Here is a 15,365-nt window from a genome sequence, read left to right on the forward strand (position 1 = left end):
TCCATCTACACCTTACATCACTGCCTGCACGGTTGCTAGGTAACATTGTCAGATCATCCATCCATACCTTGCATCACTGCCTGCACAGTTGCTAGGTAATATTGTCTGATCATCCATCCATACCTTACATCACTGTCTGCACGGTTGCTAGGTAACATTGTCTGATCATCCATCCATACCTTACATCACTGCCTGCACAGTTGCTAGGTAACATTGTCTGACCATCCATCCATACCTTACATCACGGCCTGCACGGTTGCTAGGTAACACTGTCTGACCATCCATCCATACCTTACATCACGGCCTGCACGGTTGCTAGGTAACATTGTCTGACCATCCATCCATACCTTAAATCACGGCCTGCACGGTTGCTGTGATTACACTTACACTTCGGTCACTCATTTTGTCACGTCACGTTACACACATTTCTGATCAACCCGGACCATAAGATTTATGTCAAACAGGAAAAACAGTTCGTTACCTGGCGTTAACTTTTCGGATGAAATCGTCTTTAATTCTGCCACTATACTAAAACGCTCTAAAAACCAATCTTGAACTGCTCATTTCAACACCCCTACTTCAAGCCGATGAGAAATTCGTCATCATGAATAACTCAATATGCCCGAATCAATGTACCTATTCCACTAAATAAAATTCGAAGTAAGTTTGTTAATGAAGCTGATACGATGGTCAGAGGTGCTCTTAAGGAATTGTTACAGCTACCTGCAGATATCCCAAATAACATTGTATTGCAGATAGGAACTTCAAGGGCTTGAGTCTATTTCGTTCAAAATGGGAGGTGCCGTTACAACATATCAACTCTTGTAAGATTGTATTAAGCGGGCGAGTTGGCCGTGCGGTTAGGTGCGTGCAGCTTTGAGCTCACATCCGGGAGGTAGTGGGTTCGAACCCTGTGTCTGCAGCGCTGAATATGGTTTTCCGTAATTTCCCATTTTCACACCAGGCAAATGGAGGGGCTGTACCTTAATTAAGGCCACGGCCGCTTCCTTCCCATTCCTAGGCCTTTCCTGCCCCATCGTCGCCATAAGACCTATCTGTGTCGGTGCGACATAAAGCAAATAGCAAAAAGATTGTATTACTGTCAAATAATAATTTTCCAAATTCAACAAGGGAGTTTTCTGAAGAACTTTCGTCAGTCTTACGACAGTAAGTGTACAGGAAAGTAAGGCAGTTCGTGACCGTCGGAGCCTGATAAAGTGATAAAGCACTCGCAAGGTGAGGAAAGCGCTGAGAAATGGGATATGAAGGAACATAAAAGGCTTGCTTCTCTACGACCGAGCTCGATAGCTGCAGTCGCTTAAGTGCGGCCAGTATACAGTATTCGGGAGATAGTGGGTTCGAGCCCCACTGTTGGGAGCACTGAAGAGAGTTTTCAGTGGTTCTCCATTTTAAAACCAGGCAAATGCTAGGGCTGTACCTTAATTAAGGCCACGGCTGCTTCCCTCCCACTACTAGGCCCCTTTCTGATACATCATCGCCTGATAACCTATCTGTGTCGGTGGGACGTAAAGCAACTTGTAAAAATAAAAATAAATGCTTCTCTACGAGCCATCTACACCAGCAAACTCGTGGTCTGGGACCATAAACGTCTATCATACGCAACAGACGAGAAAACACGAACGGGCGAATTCCTAGAAAATAGATGTCAGAGAATTAGAGTAGGCAAAGCTTTATCTGACCCTGTAATAATTAAGAGGGGAATACCTCAAGGCAGTATTATTGGACCTTTATGTCTTCTTATATATAAATGATATGAGTAAAGACGTGGAATCAGAGATAAGGCTTTTTGCAGATTATATTATTCTGGATAGAGTAATAAATAAGTTACAAGATTGTGAGCAACTGCAAAATGATCTCGACGATGTTGTGAGATGGACAGCAGGCAATGGTATGATGATGAACGGGGTTAAAAGTCAGGTTGTGAGTTTCACGAATAGGAAAAGTTCTCTCAGTTTTAATTACTGCATTGATGGGGTGAAAGTTCCTTTTGGGGATTACTGTAAGTATCTAGATGTTAATATAAGGAATGATCTTCATTGGGGTAATCATAGAAATGGGATTGTAATTAAAGGGTACAGATCTCTGCACATGGTTATGAGGGTATTTAGGGGTTGTAGTAAGGATGTAAAGGAGAGGGCATATAAGTCTCTGGTAAGACCCCACTAGAGTATGGTTCCAGTGTATGGGACCCTCACCAGGATTACTTGATTCAAGAACTGGAAAAAATCCAAATAAAAGCAGCTCGATTTGTTCTGGGTGATTTCCGACAAAAGAGTAGCGTTACAGAAATGTTGCAAAGTTTGGGCTGGGAAGACTTAGGAGAAAGAAGACGAGCTGCTCGACTAAGTGGTATGTTCCGAGCTGTCAGCGGAGAGATGGCGTGAAGTGACATCAGTAGACGAATAAGTTTGATTGGTGTCTTTAAAAGTAGGAAGGATCACAATATGAAGATAAAGTTGGAATTCAAGAGGACAATTTGGGGCAAATATTCGTTTACAGGAAGGGGAGTTAGGGATTAGAATAACTTACCAAGGGAGATGTTCAATAAATTTCCAATTTCTTTGAAATCATTTAAGAAAAGGCTAGGAAAATAACAGATATGTAATCTGCCACCTGGGCGACTGCCCTAAATGTAGATCAAGATTGATTGATTGATTGATTGATTGATTGATTGATTGATTGATTGATTGATTGATTGATTGATTGATTGATTGATTGATTGATCCTGACGCACATCGCAGCATAGCGCGTAATTTGAATTTGTTCGAGTCTGTCTCATGCAAGCCAATTTTCAAGAGAATATTTTCTGAAAAAAGACGCGTATTCTAATTGTATAAATAAAAAACCAAACTCCATGGCACAGCAGCCCTGATGACTCTTGGCCTACCAAGCGACCGCTGCTCAGCGCGAAGGCCTGAAGAAGATAGGTGATGCGAATCCTCTCGGCTGTTATTCTTGACTTTCTAGACCGGCGCCGCTATCTCACCGTCAGATAGTTCCTCAATTGTAATCACGCACATTGAGTGGACCTCGAACCAGCCCTCAGATCCAGACAAAAATCCCTGACCAGCCGGGAATCGAACGCATATCCTCAAGCTAAGAGGCAGGCTTGTTACCCCAAGAGCGTGGGGTGGCAAAATTGTATAAATTCAGTAAATGATAATGAGGATGTGCACTTTCTGATTTATTTATTTTTTGCTGGTGGTTTAACGTCGCAGTAACACATCGAAGGTTTTCGGCGGCGCGGCGGAAGAATGGGAAGGGGCTAGGACTGGGAAGGTAGTGGTCATTACCTCAATTAAGGTACAGTCCCTGAATTTGACTGGTGTGAAAAAGGGAAACTATGGAAAACCATATTCAGGGCTACCGATGCGACGGAGGAATTCGAGCCCACCATCTCCCGAATGCAAGCTTACAGCTATGCGAACATAATCGCACGGCCAACTCGCTCAGTTCTGACCAAAAGGTGATCGGCTAAAAATGGCTAAGTCCCCAAGCACAAGGACGACCGAAATGAAGGAGACATTACTTATAATAATATAACGATAACTCCAGTTAACTTGAGTTATTATCGACTAACTGGCTAAACCCGGCCACGCTTCGCTGTGGCTGAGTCTGATATGAAATGGATGGGTATGTAAATAAATGTATTCCAGTGAACCTAGATTGACTGAGAAAACACATCATTCAATTAAATACCCTGCTTAGCGTTGCTGTGGCTATGCTGTGGAATGAAAGGAAAGGAAGAAAACAGTTTTTCACAGAAAATCGTTTTTTATTGTAAAGCTAGTGGATTGACTACATTTTTTGTTTGTCCGTTTATTTCAAAAACATGAAGATCAGACTGTTTACCGACTTAGGGGCATGTGACGTATTATTGCCCATGTGAGAAGCAATCGCTTTCTAAATTCAAACCGCACACTTGCAAAGATTGCCCTTGCGCTTTATTGATAGTCATAGCGAACGCAAGGCGTATTGGAAACTGAAGTCGTTTGAACTCGAACACCATGTCGGTCGCAATGAGTGGTATTCGTGAAAATAGTACGTCTTCACCTTTATGAGGTCCAATCAGAATTGTTGCTTCTAGATGTTCATCAATGTTTTAACTACTAATCGTGTCCGGCTCCATGGCTAAATGGTTAGCGTGCTGGCTTTTGGTCACAGGGGTCCCGGGTTCGATTTCCGACAGGGTCGGGAATTTTAACCATCATTGGTTAATTTCGCTGGCTCGGGGACTTGGTGTATGTGTCGTCATCATCATCATCATCATCATCGCCGCCGCGACGCGCAGGTCGCCTACGGGTGTCAAATCAAAAGACCTGCACCTGGCGAGCCGAACATGTCCTCGGACACTCCCGACACTAAAAGCCATACGCCATTTCATTTCATTTACTACTAATCGTGTGCCACTGCATAACTTTGACTGATTGATGTTTCGGAGTAATATAATTGGTACTCCAATTTTCAAATTCAGAATGTGTGACGGTAATCCGGGAACATCGAGAGAATTAAGAAAGTTGGAGTGGATTTGTATGCCACAGTTTCACCTACGATTCTGTTTAGAATTTCGCTCGGTACATTTATTTTTAGGGGTACCTTTTCCTTCATCCATTATCACACTTAGGAAAATACTACGTCCTTTTTGAACTGGTTCAATGAAGAAAACACACCACTAACGAGCTCCTTACAGTCACGCTGAACGTGATAGTAAGTAAGTAAACTCGTGTCCTCATCCTGAGGTTGTGCAGCGCTTTTCAAGCACACCCCCGTTGGAGGTGAGCTGCATGTACTATTTTAACCACATACCAGCCCTCCTGCCATTCTTAAATTCCTGGCAGTACCGGGAATCGAACCCGGGCCCTGAGGACGGCAGCTAATACCACTAACCGTTACGCTACGGAGACGGAGGACGTGATAAAACCGGGCGAGCTGGCCGTGCGGTTAGGGGCGCGCAGCTGTGAGCTGCATCCGGGAGATAGTGGGTTCGAACCCCACTGTCGGCAGCCCTGAATATGGTTTTCCGTGGTTTACCATTTTCACACCAGGCAAATGCTGGGGCTGTACCTTAAATAAGGCCACGGCCGCTTCTTTCCCATTCCTAAGCCTTTCCTATCCCATCGTCGCCATAAGGCCTATCTGTGTCGGAGCGACGTAAAAAAAAAAAAAAACTTGATAAAGATATTCATTTAATATGAGACAGTACCTGATAATAACCACATGCAATGATTACGGTGCATAACAGCGGATTGTTGAGGGAAGGGGCACATTGCCGCGCAAGCTTATTGGGTTTGAACAAAAGCAGCGTTCATAAAAATATACTATATTAAGTTAAAGTACTGTATATCCATCATATTAACAGGCCAGTTCATTTTGTCTAAACATGTCAAGAATTTTTAATATATTAAAAGAGTTTATTAAAAATAGCTTTGGGTCCGACTCATTGGCTTAATGGTCAGCGTTGAGGCCTTCGGTTCTGATGGTCCCGGGTTCAATTCCCGGGCGTGTTGAGGAATTTAATCACGTCTGATTAACTCTTCTGGCCCGGGGACTGGGTGTTTGTGTTTGTTCCAACACTTTCCTCTTCATATTCAGACAACACACTGCACTACCAACTACCACAGAAACACGCAATAGTAATTACCTCCCTCCGTATAGGGTTGCGTCAGGAAGGATATCCTGCCGTAAAACATGGCCAAATCCACATGTGCGACACAGTTCGCACCCGCGACCCCATAGATGTGGGAAAAGTGGAATAATAATAATAATAATAATAATAATAATAATAATAATAATAATAATAATAATAATAATAATAATAACAAGAAGAAGAAGAAGAAAAGAAGGCTAAAACAGCTTTGGCAAATCTGTCCGCTCGTTCTACTGGACCGATTTGCTTCATTTCTGTTTTATTTTCTCCGGCATTAGCTGTCGGTGAATCATAAGACATTGATAGGTCTCTTAGGGTTCAGCCAACTTTGAGTAATCATAAAATAAAATAATTGAATTATCAGTCCAATAATTGCAGGCGAAGGCTTGCCTTAACCCGCAATAGTAGGTTGCTAAGCTACTAATACTTACTTTAATATTCTGATGCATGCGAGTTTCATCCTTAGTAATGTCATAGCTGCCTCTGTGGATCCGTGGTAGAGTGTCGGCCTCCGGATCCCAAGAAAGCGGGTTCGAACCCGGCAGAGGTAGTCGGATTTTTGAAGGGCGGAAAAAAGTCCATTCGACACTCCATGTCGTACGATGTCGGCATGTAAAAGATCTCTGGTGATACATTTGGTATTTACCCGACAAAATTAATTCAATCTCAGCCATAGACGCCCAAGAGAGATCCGGTTTACTCTGGATCCGCTAGATGGCAGACAGAGTAAACCGGAACGTCGAAATTGACGAGCAGACAGCCAGATGGCGTCAAATCGCAATGTCTGCACACGGTAGCTGAGGCCATACGATTATTATTATTATTATTAGTAATGTCATTGTATGCAGCCATGTTTGATTACTACCTGTCAAGCCAGAGAGTATACACTTCCTCTGATCACGGAAGAATGCTATTCTCCGCTAGATACTCTGTGAATCTCTCATCTTTCCCAACTTCCAAATATATTCAACAGATAGCAGAGCGTTCCTAATAACTTACATGCTACTAAGAGAAAAAAGTCTACGTACAAACAGACCCCATCATGACATACGCCCTAGACAATCTGGGTACACCTGTCGAAGGATAACCTCGCTATAGAAACAGCGAAGGCCATGTATTTTACAAAAAGTTCTCTGCTTGACAAGAAACGCTCCTTCGAGACTAACGTATGAGCTCACAGGACAACCGTACTATAATAGAAGAGCTGCGATTAAAAATACCATAGCCTTCTACGACACAATTCCAAGCTTTACATCAAGAACTGCAGGATTAAAAAAAAAAGCGAATAGGCCTATATGGATAGATTTTTACCAAACAGACGGCATGATGACATCAGATTGGATGAATTCTGACTACGAACTGCGGCATGCCATAACGCGCTGCTTCTTGAATGTTCATAAAACCTTTGAAAAGGGCAGGCAAAATAATATGACTTACCTTGATAAGTTTCTTTTTTTTAAGTAAGACGCAGTGACGTTAACATTTCCCACGTTTTTAAGGCATTTTACGATTTACCTTTTCCCCACGATCTCTTAACTTCGTCGAATTTCTCCGTTGTTCGTGGGAAATTTCCCTCAGTCTGGCAACATTGGCTGTCGGACGACGGGCCAGCCATGGCCACTTGTAGTTCAAAGCCTACTCTGCAACCTCCGACCCATGAAACTTTGTATCTTTCTTGGATAAATTTTCCTCCATAATCACTAGTTTGCATTCATACCCGTATGCACATAACTCAAAGTATGAAAATATATATATATATTTAAAATAAGAGTTTTGTCTGTACATTGCTCAAAATTTGAAAAGGATGGTATTTCTGTATCAGTCATGTCCATAGTAACAAAGAAATGCATTTTTTAATTTTTCGTAATTTCTGTCTGTCTGTCTGTCTGTCTGTCTGTCTGTCTGTCTGTCTGTCTGTCTGTCTGTCTGTCTGTATGTATGTATGTATGTATGTATGTATGTATGTATGTATGTATGTATGTATGTATGTATGTACACGCATCACGAGAAAACCGCTGAAGAGAATTTAATGAAAATCGGTATGTAAAGTCCGGGAATACGTCGCTACAATCTAGGCCATAAATATTTTTTTTCACGCTGAGAGAAATGGTAGTTTAGGGGAAGGCCTAAAATTTTATTCGCAAATATTTGTCATTAGTTCTCCCATCGTAAATAAAATCGGTATGCAAAATCGGGGAATAAGTCGCTACAATCTAGGCCATAAATAACTATATTCACGCTGAGCGAAACGGTAGTTTAGGGGAAGGCCCAAAACTTAATTCTCGAATATTTGTGTTATTAGTGGTCTTATTGACAATTATTATATACATAAAGTTACATAGTATTACATTTCCGATCATTTATGTCTTATACATTTTGACCGTACTGGCTATGATAACGGAGATATTCATGAATATGGATTTTTGTTGCTAAGATCATATCAGCGCCGTGACGAGAAAATGGGTAAACAGAATTTTAATGAAAATCGGTATGTAAAGTCGGAGAATAAGGAACTACAGTCTACGCTAAAATAATTTTATAAGGCGCCCTAATATCATAGAGTCGAAAGAAAATTGAATGTGAAGGCCTACAATACAGAAAACTCATAACATTGATCAACAATAATATTACATTGACCATTGTTTGTTGTGATTTGCTTTGTGTCTCTGTTGCCATTCATCTCCGATAGCTGGGATTACTGCTATATTCCGAGTTTTATTTGCTCTACGTCGCGCCGACACAGATAGAACTCATGGCGACGATGGGATACGAAAGGGCTAGGAATGGGAAGGAAGCAGCCCCTACGTTAATTACGTTACAGCCCCAGCATTTTCCTGGTGTGAAAACTGGAGACCACGGAAAACCATCTTCAGCGCTGTCGACAGTGGAGTTCGAACCCACTACCTCCCGGATCCAAGCTCACAGCTATGCGCCCCTAACTGCACAGCCAACTCACCCGGTCGCACCGAGTATAACAGCCTGCCTGAAAATTGGCGGGAAGTAGCTGGGGAGTTAGATAAATTTCTGATACTACTGATACGTAACAAACTGGTTCATCGTAGCATTCGAGCTATTCAGTTCCTACTCTGAGGCACTGATTGGAATGAGCAATGTGTATATTTAACGGAATAATGGCAGAGAAGTGTTCACGGCTGTCTGCGGTCTGGTCATTGCATCACTGGGACTTTGGACTGTTAGATCGGCACCGTAGTACTGTTCGTTAGAAGTGAGAAAATGTGCGGTTTATTAATTTAATCGAGTATTTTATATAACATTGCTTTTAATCACTACATTCTTTCTGACGACTTCAGGTAGGAAAACCACAGTCTTTCTGAGAATCCCGTAGCGAAGCACGGGTACATCAGCTAGTCGTAAATAAAATTTACATCTTAAAAAAAACAGGGATATATTTTTGAGCTGGGGGTCTACCAATATCCCGACACAATTGTAACCATGACAACCAGTCTTCGTCAATAGGTATACTAGGTCATCTATACGTTGCTATAAGTGATGGTGGTGGTGGTGGTGTTGTTTTAAGAGGAAGTACAACTGGGCAGCCATCCTCTATATAACACTAATCAGAGAGAAAAAATGGAAGGGATCCGACACTTCGGAAAATGAAGGTATCGGCCAAAGAAAGACGAGGGCTACGAAGGGCGTGAAAATGAAAGATTCCCTAGGCCTCGGGAACCTAATACCGTCGGCATCGGAAAAGGACAAGAGTTGACCAAGAGAGGTTGGATAGGATAGATGAAAGTGAGGAGCCTGGCACAAGTAAGTGGAAGCAATGCCAGGACTCAGCTAAGGGTCCTGTGGTCGCCAACACACGCTCCCAAGTTCAGAGCCCCTGGGGCGCCTTTTAACCGCCTACTACGACAGGCAAGGGATACCGTGGGTGTTATTCTACCGCCCCCACCCACAGGGGGATACGTTGCTATAAAAACGCAAGCTTCGTGAGAACGATTACTGTTTACTGCCTATCGTACTTGGTGATGATTTGAACATCGATCTGAAGTCAGCACCTGCTCAAGAGTTTCTCTCCGTGCGTGATACGTTCGCCCTCGAATTAAATAACGATCCAGCCACTTCCACTAACCAACACTCCATGTAAAACGAAAGACACCACGAAACCGTCACATTGTATCCTAGAAAGACGCAATAAAGCAATTAGCCAAACTCCTTCAAATCTCTTTACTCATCTTGCACTTCCATACATCCTCTCCAACTCCACCTAAACTCCTGATCAGAGACAGGGCGTTACCCTTTAGGTTGCCCGCCCCACCCGTTCAGGGTGCAGATTGAAAACTTGTTCATGGTCATCATCTTCCACTAAGTCGGCGGATGCAGGGTGGGTCTCGGCTCATAAGTGGCCACGGCTGGACCGTGGTCCGACAGCTCTGCATTCTGACCGACCAACCGAGCAGAGGAGGGGTGGGCACGACTCTACCGTGGCTCTATGCCTCTATATTCGGGAGACGGAGAGAGGCTGATCTCCACCGTCGGCTGTCCTGAGAATCGTTTTCCGTGGTTTTCCATTCTCTTGCACTAAGGCGAATGCCGGGACAGTTCCTAGTACTTACAGGCCACGGCCCCCACCCCCTCACCTTCTCCGAGCATCTCCTTCACCGTAACAAATCTCCTGGCCTGAGAGACGGCGTCACCGTATAAGAGGTCCGCCTCCCCCTTCAGGGGAGGAATTAAAACATTTTAGTAGTAGAGTAGTGGTAGCTGGTACTTCCACTATGAGGTGTAGTACGTGCACCGATGCTGTGTTCAGTCGCCACTTAACAAACTAACAGTAACTTACGTTGCACTCTTTTCCTACCATTGGCCATTATTGAGTATAATAAATGTCTCCAAACTTATGTATGTACATTCATGTTAAATACAGTTTTGTTTCATTCCTTCAGTATTGTACGTTTTCTTTCGCGATAAATATTTAATCGAACCTCTACACTCCTGTATTCTATTACAGACACTCCTACATTTTCTTCGCAACACGGTAAAGCGTAATGTGGATACGAACTCGCTCTCTCTCGACTTCTAAGGCAAAACCATATCCATCATCCTCTGCTTTCCGTGTATCGGAGAAAATGTATGTTATTTAGCTCCAACCAGTTCAATTACATGGGCTTTAAACGCATTTAGCGTCCCCGAAAACCGTAAAAGTAATTACTGGCACGTAAAATTTATTATTATTATTATTATTATTATTATTATTATTATTATTATTATTATTATTATTATTATTATTATTATTATTATTATTATTATTATTATTATTAGAGGCAAGATTTTTTCGCGTTAATTTATGTTCGATTTCGCGAAAAGGAATCCATTTTTCGCGTTCTTCGCAAAATAGGGCTGATCCCATCGCTTTTATTTCGCTTTAATCCTTTCCTAAAGTTATTCATAAAAAGTTTAATTCGCGAGATTTGTGAATTATTTACGCAAAAGATAGATAAATAAAGAGAAGCAATATTGATAATCATTCATTATTCCTTATGTAATCTTGATTAGAACTATAAAATAACCCTTTCACCCTATATGGCTATGTCATTAAGGGGTTTTATAGAATACTAACTGATGTACCCGTGCTTCACTACGGGATTCTCAGAAACAGTGACTTTGTGGTTTTTCCCAATTGAAGTCAACATAGGTCATTACAAAAACGTCCGTAGGAATGTAGCCATTAAAATCAATGTTATAGAAAATACTCGATGAAATGAAAAACTGCACATTTTCTCACTTTTAACGAACAATAGTAAGGTGCTGATCTAACAGTCCAAAGTTCTAGAGCAGGAATGGCCAGGCCGCAGACAGCAATTAACACTCCTCTGCAATTATTCCGTTAAATATGCACACTTCTCATTCCAATCAGTGCCTCAGAGTAGGGATTGAATAGCTCGAAGGCTACGATGAACCGTGTTACGTACCAGTAGTATCGGAAAATTTATGAAACAGAGGAATGGCATGCTAAAGAAGAAAGTTACCTAACTCCCCACCTACTTCCCGCCAATACTTAAGCAGACTGTTACACTCGGTACGACTGGGCGAGTTGGCCGCGTGGTTAGGGGCGCGCAGCTGTGAGCTTGCATCCGGGAGATAGTGAATTCGAAGCCCACTGTCGGCAGCCCTGAAGATGTTATTCAGTGGTTTCCCAATTTCACACCAGGCAAATGCTGGGGCTATACCTTAATTAAGGCCAAGGCCGCTTCCTTTACACTCATAGCTCTTTCCTATCCCATCGTCGCCATAAGACCTAACTGTGTCGATGCGACCTAAGGCAAATTAAAAAAAATACTTGGTACGCAGCAGTAATCCTATCTATCGGAGATGAGTGGCAACAGAAGACAAAAGCACATCACAACAAACAGTGGTCAATGTAATGTTACTGTTGATCAATTTTATGAGCATTCTATATTGTAGGCCTTCACATTTAATTTTCTTCCGACTCTGTGATATTAGGGCGTCTTATAAAATTATTTTAGCGTAGACTGTAGTTCCTTATTCTCCGACTTTACATACCGATTTTCATTAAATTCTGTTTACCCATTTTCTTGTGACTCGGCGCTGATAAGGATTTACTAACAAAAATCCAAATTCATAAATATCTCTGATCATAACCGGTATGGTAACAATGTATGAGACATAAATGATCGGAAATGTAATACTATATGACTTTAGTTATGTAGTATTTATCGATACGACCACTAATAACATAATGATTTGGGAATTAAATTTTAGGCCTACCCCTAAACTACCATTTCATTCAGCATTAATAAAATTATTTGTAGCCTATATTATAGCGACTTATTCCCCAACTTTGCATACCGATTTTCATTAATATAAGACCGCTAATAACATAAATATTTGAGAATTCCATTGTAGGCCTTCCCCTAAACTATCATTTTTCTCAGCGTGAATACAATTATTTATAGCCTAAATTGTAGCGACTTATTCCTCAACTTAGCATACCGATTTTTGTTAAGATACGACCATTAATAACACATATTTTAGAATTAAATTTTAGGCCTTCCCTTAAACTACCATTTCACTCAGCGTGAATAAAATTATTTATGGCCTAGATTGTAGCGACTTATTCCCCGAATTTGCATACCGATTTTCATTAAATTGTCTTCAGCCGTTTTCTCGTGATGCATGTACATACAGTACGTACATACATACATACATACATACATACATACATACATACATACATACATACATACAGACAGACAGACAGAAATTACGGAAAAGTAAAAAGTGCATTTCCTTGTTACTGTGGGCACAACTGATACGGAAATACCATCCTTTAAAAATTCTGAGCAATGTACAGACAAAACTCTTATTTTATATATATATAGATTAATACGAAGAGATATTCTGTCGAAATGAGAAATCCTTGTTGTCTTCTGTTTTCCTTCACACCTACGTGATATTGTAATACAATTTCAAGATCGTTATCTTCGACAAATTTCGCTGCATTTTCGCACTTATCGCAAAATAAGTGAATTTCGCTTTAAAATGGCCGTGTCACTTTAATTTGCTGTAATTTGCGAAAGCAAAATCACTAATTTCTTAACTAGAATCAAATGATTCGTGAAGATATTTCAAAATCGCTTCGAAATACTTTATGTCGCGTTTATCGTTAGTGTGAAAAAATCATGCCTCTAATTATTATTATTATTGTTATTATTATTATTATTATTATTATTATTATTATTATTATTATTATTATTATTATTATTATACATGTGTGGTAGAACACTCGATCTCTCTGTTACCATGATATGAGCAAGCACCCGCGGTGTTCTGTGGAACACTAGAGTGGAAATACGTATGTTTTCTCACCGAGCACTGTAGCTATGAACTGCGGCACTTTGGAGCTTCTCCTCGGGATGGACACCTCACTGCCGAGCTCCATGCTGCACCACAACACTTCCGTCTACGATATGACTAGATAAACACATTCACAAGGAAGGAGAACACGAGACCAACACGGCTGAAGTCCATACTACCAGCATGGAGGTCAGGGGCTTGGCCCCATGCACAACCGTTCGCGATTATCAAGGCCTGCTATGTGATTGTGACAATTTCGCTGGAAGATTTAACCTAATTTGTTTGATTTTAAGCCAGACAAAGGGAGGCTAAGAAAACAGTCTTTATTCCTATATTTGTAGCTAGGCTGATTCTGTTTCATATAATTCATATCCATATATGCCTATATGGTATGCGGTTTTATTTATTTATTCTGGCATCAATACGTGTTTGCCAGAGGACACAGAATAGCTCCCAAGTTATTTAAAAATTATTATTATTATTATTATTATTATTATTATTATTATTATTATTATTATTATTATTATTATTATTATTATTGTTACCGTGTTTTTGCGGTAGTTATGCGTGAAAGAAGGTGCGGGGTGGTGAACAGGTCTCAAGCTACGAAAGTAAAATTAATTTAAAAATTTAACAAGGTTATATTTTCTTTTCAAAAGTAAGAAATAACAAGTACGGCAGGTACAGAGTAGCAAGGCAACAAAAGGCGCAATTACAGTATTTACAGTATTTGGGCTTCGAGCCCCGAATTCACACTTATAGGGCAATTAGCTCAACTTTACTCCAAAATAAGTTTTACCAGAGGGGCAGAAAACCCCATTCATGTTCAAGAGCACTTGCTCCAAATTACACAGAAAAGCCTCCTCGAGGCATACAACACTTAATTTTCAAGAAAGAGCCACACGCTCTCAAACTTTAAGCCTCTCAAAGGCCACACCAAACTCCACCTTCAAGTTGTCCTCTCAGGACATAGACACAGGGGTAACATACCCAACCTACTGAGGTCTATTAAATGAAAAAGGGTAATTACAATGACCTCTAAAATAACAATTTGAGAGGAGGCGATCTGCACTCCTAATGTATTTGTTTCAAAACCTAATTTGGCTCTAGGCCACTGATGCAAGGGCTAATCCCATACTACGGAGGTGACTTTAGAAAAGAAACAAATTTACATAATGTTAAGGAAGAATAGGTTGAGAAAATAAGTTCACCTCAAAACAATATGAGTGGGAGCTCGAGAGGGTTAAGCACTCTCTATCCCAATATGTAGTTTAAAAGATAGAATAGATACAAGTTTCTTTACATTTTAAGGAAGGTTACATAATGGAAAAACTTCGGACCCGCCCCGAGAGTTAAACTGCTGAGCAAGCAAGAAAAGAGGTAATTAATCGGCCATTACCTGGTTGTTGACTGCCGCTGAAGAAAGAGGCGCTTCCCGCCCCCTGCTATGTACTTTACACACGAAAAGATGGAACAGAAGTGGCCCGGAGACCCTAAAATCAGCAGTTTATATACTCTCGCGGAAAGTTCGAGGCGTTAGGGGAATGAGAACACCCTCCCACAAACTCTTTATTGGGTAGGATACAGCAACATATTCAAGTTGGGGGAAGATACATCCGATTGGTCAGAAATTAATAAAAGAAATTCGGGATTGGCTAAATACAAAACAAGGGGAAAGAGAGGGGTATACAGCCAACTTAAACAATAACAGAAAGAAATTTAACAAGAAACAAACTTTTGAAATAAAAATTTCTCCAAAAAAATAGTTCTTTCACGTCGCACTAGGGTGCACCATTGTAGTTTTTCAGTAGTGTCCTCTAGAAGAGAAAGTTCACACTTCTTACTACCGGTAAAA

At 41.0% G+C, this 15,365-nt stretch overlaps 1 protein-coding gene across 2 annotated transcripts in view; it reads right to left on the bottom strand.

Moving 5' to 3' along the window:
* Positions 1-13,653, bottom strand: part of LOC136879408 (facilitated trehalose transporter Tret1) — a 39,774-nt gene extending 26,121 nt beyond the window's left edge. For both annotated transcript variants that reach the window (XM_067153225.2, XM_067153224.2), the window contains exon 1: positions 13,523-13,653. In XM_067153225.2, coding sequence (XP_067009326.1) covers positions 13,523-13,595 — 73 coding nt within the window. In that variant the 5' untranslated portion in view covers positions 13,596-13,653. The remainder of the gene's footprint in view (positions 1-13,522) is intronic.
* Positions 13,654-15,365: the final 1,712 nt, after the last annotated feature.

This window comes from Anabrus simplex, chromosome 8 (assembly GCF_040414725.1).
Source record: "Anabrus simplex isolate iqAnaSimp1 chromosome 8, ASM4041472v1, whole genome shotgun sequence".
Classification (NCBI taxonomy): domain Eukaryota; kingdom Metazoa; phylum Arthropoda; class Insecta; order Orthoptera; family Tettigoniidae; genus Anabrus; species Anabrus simplex.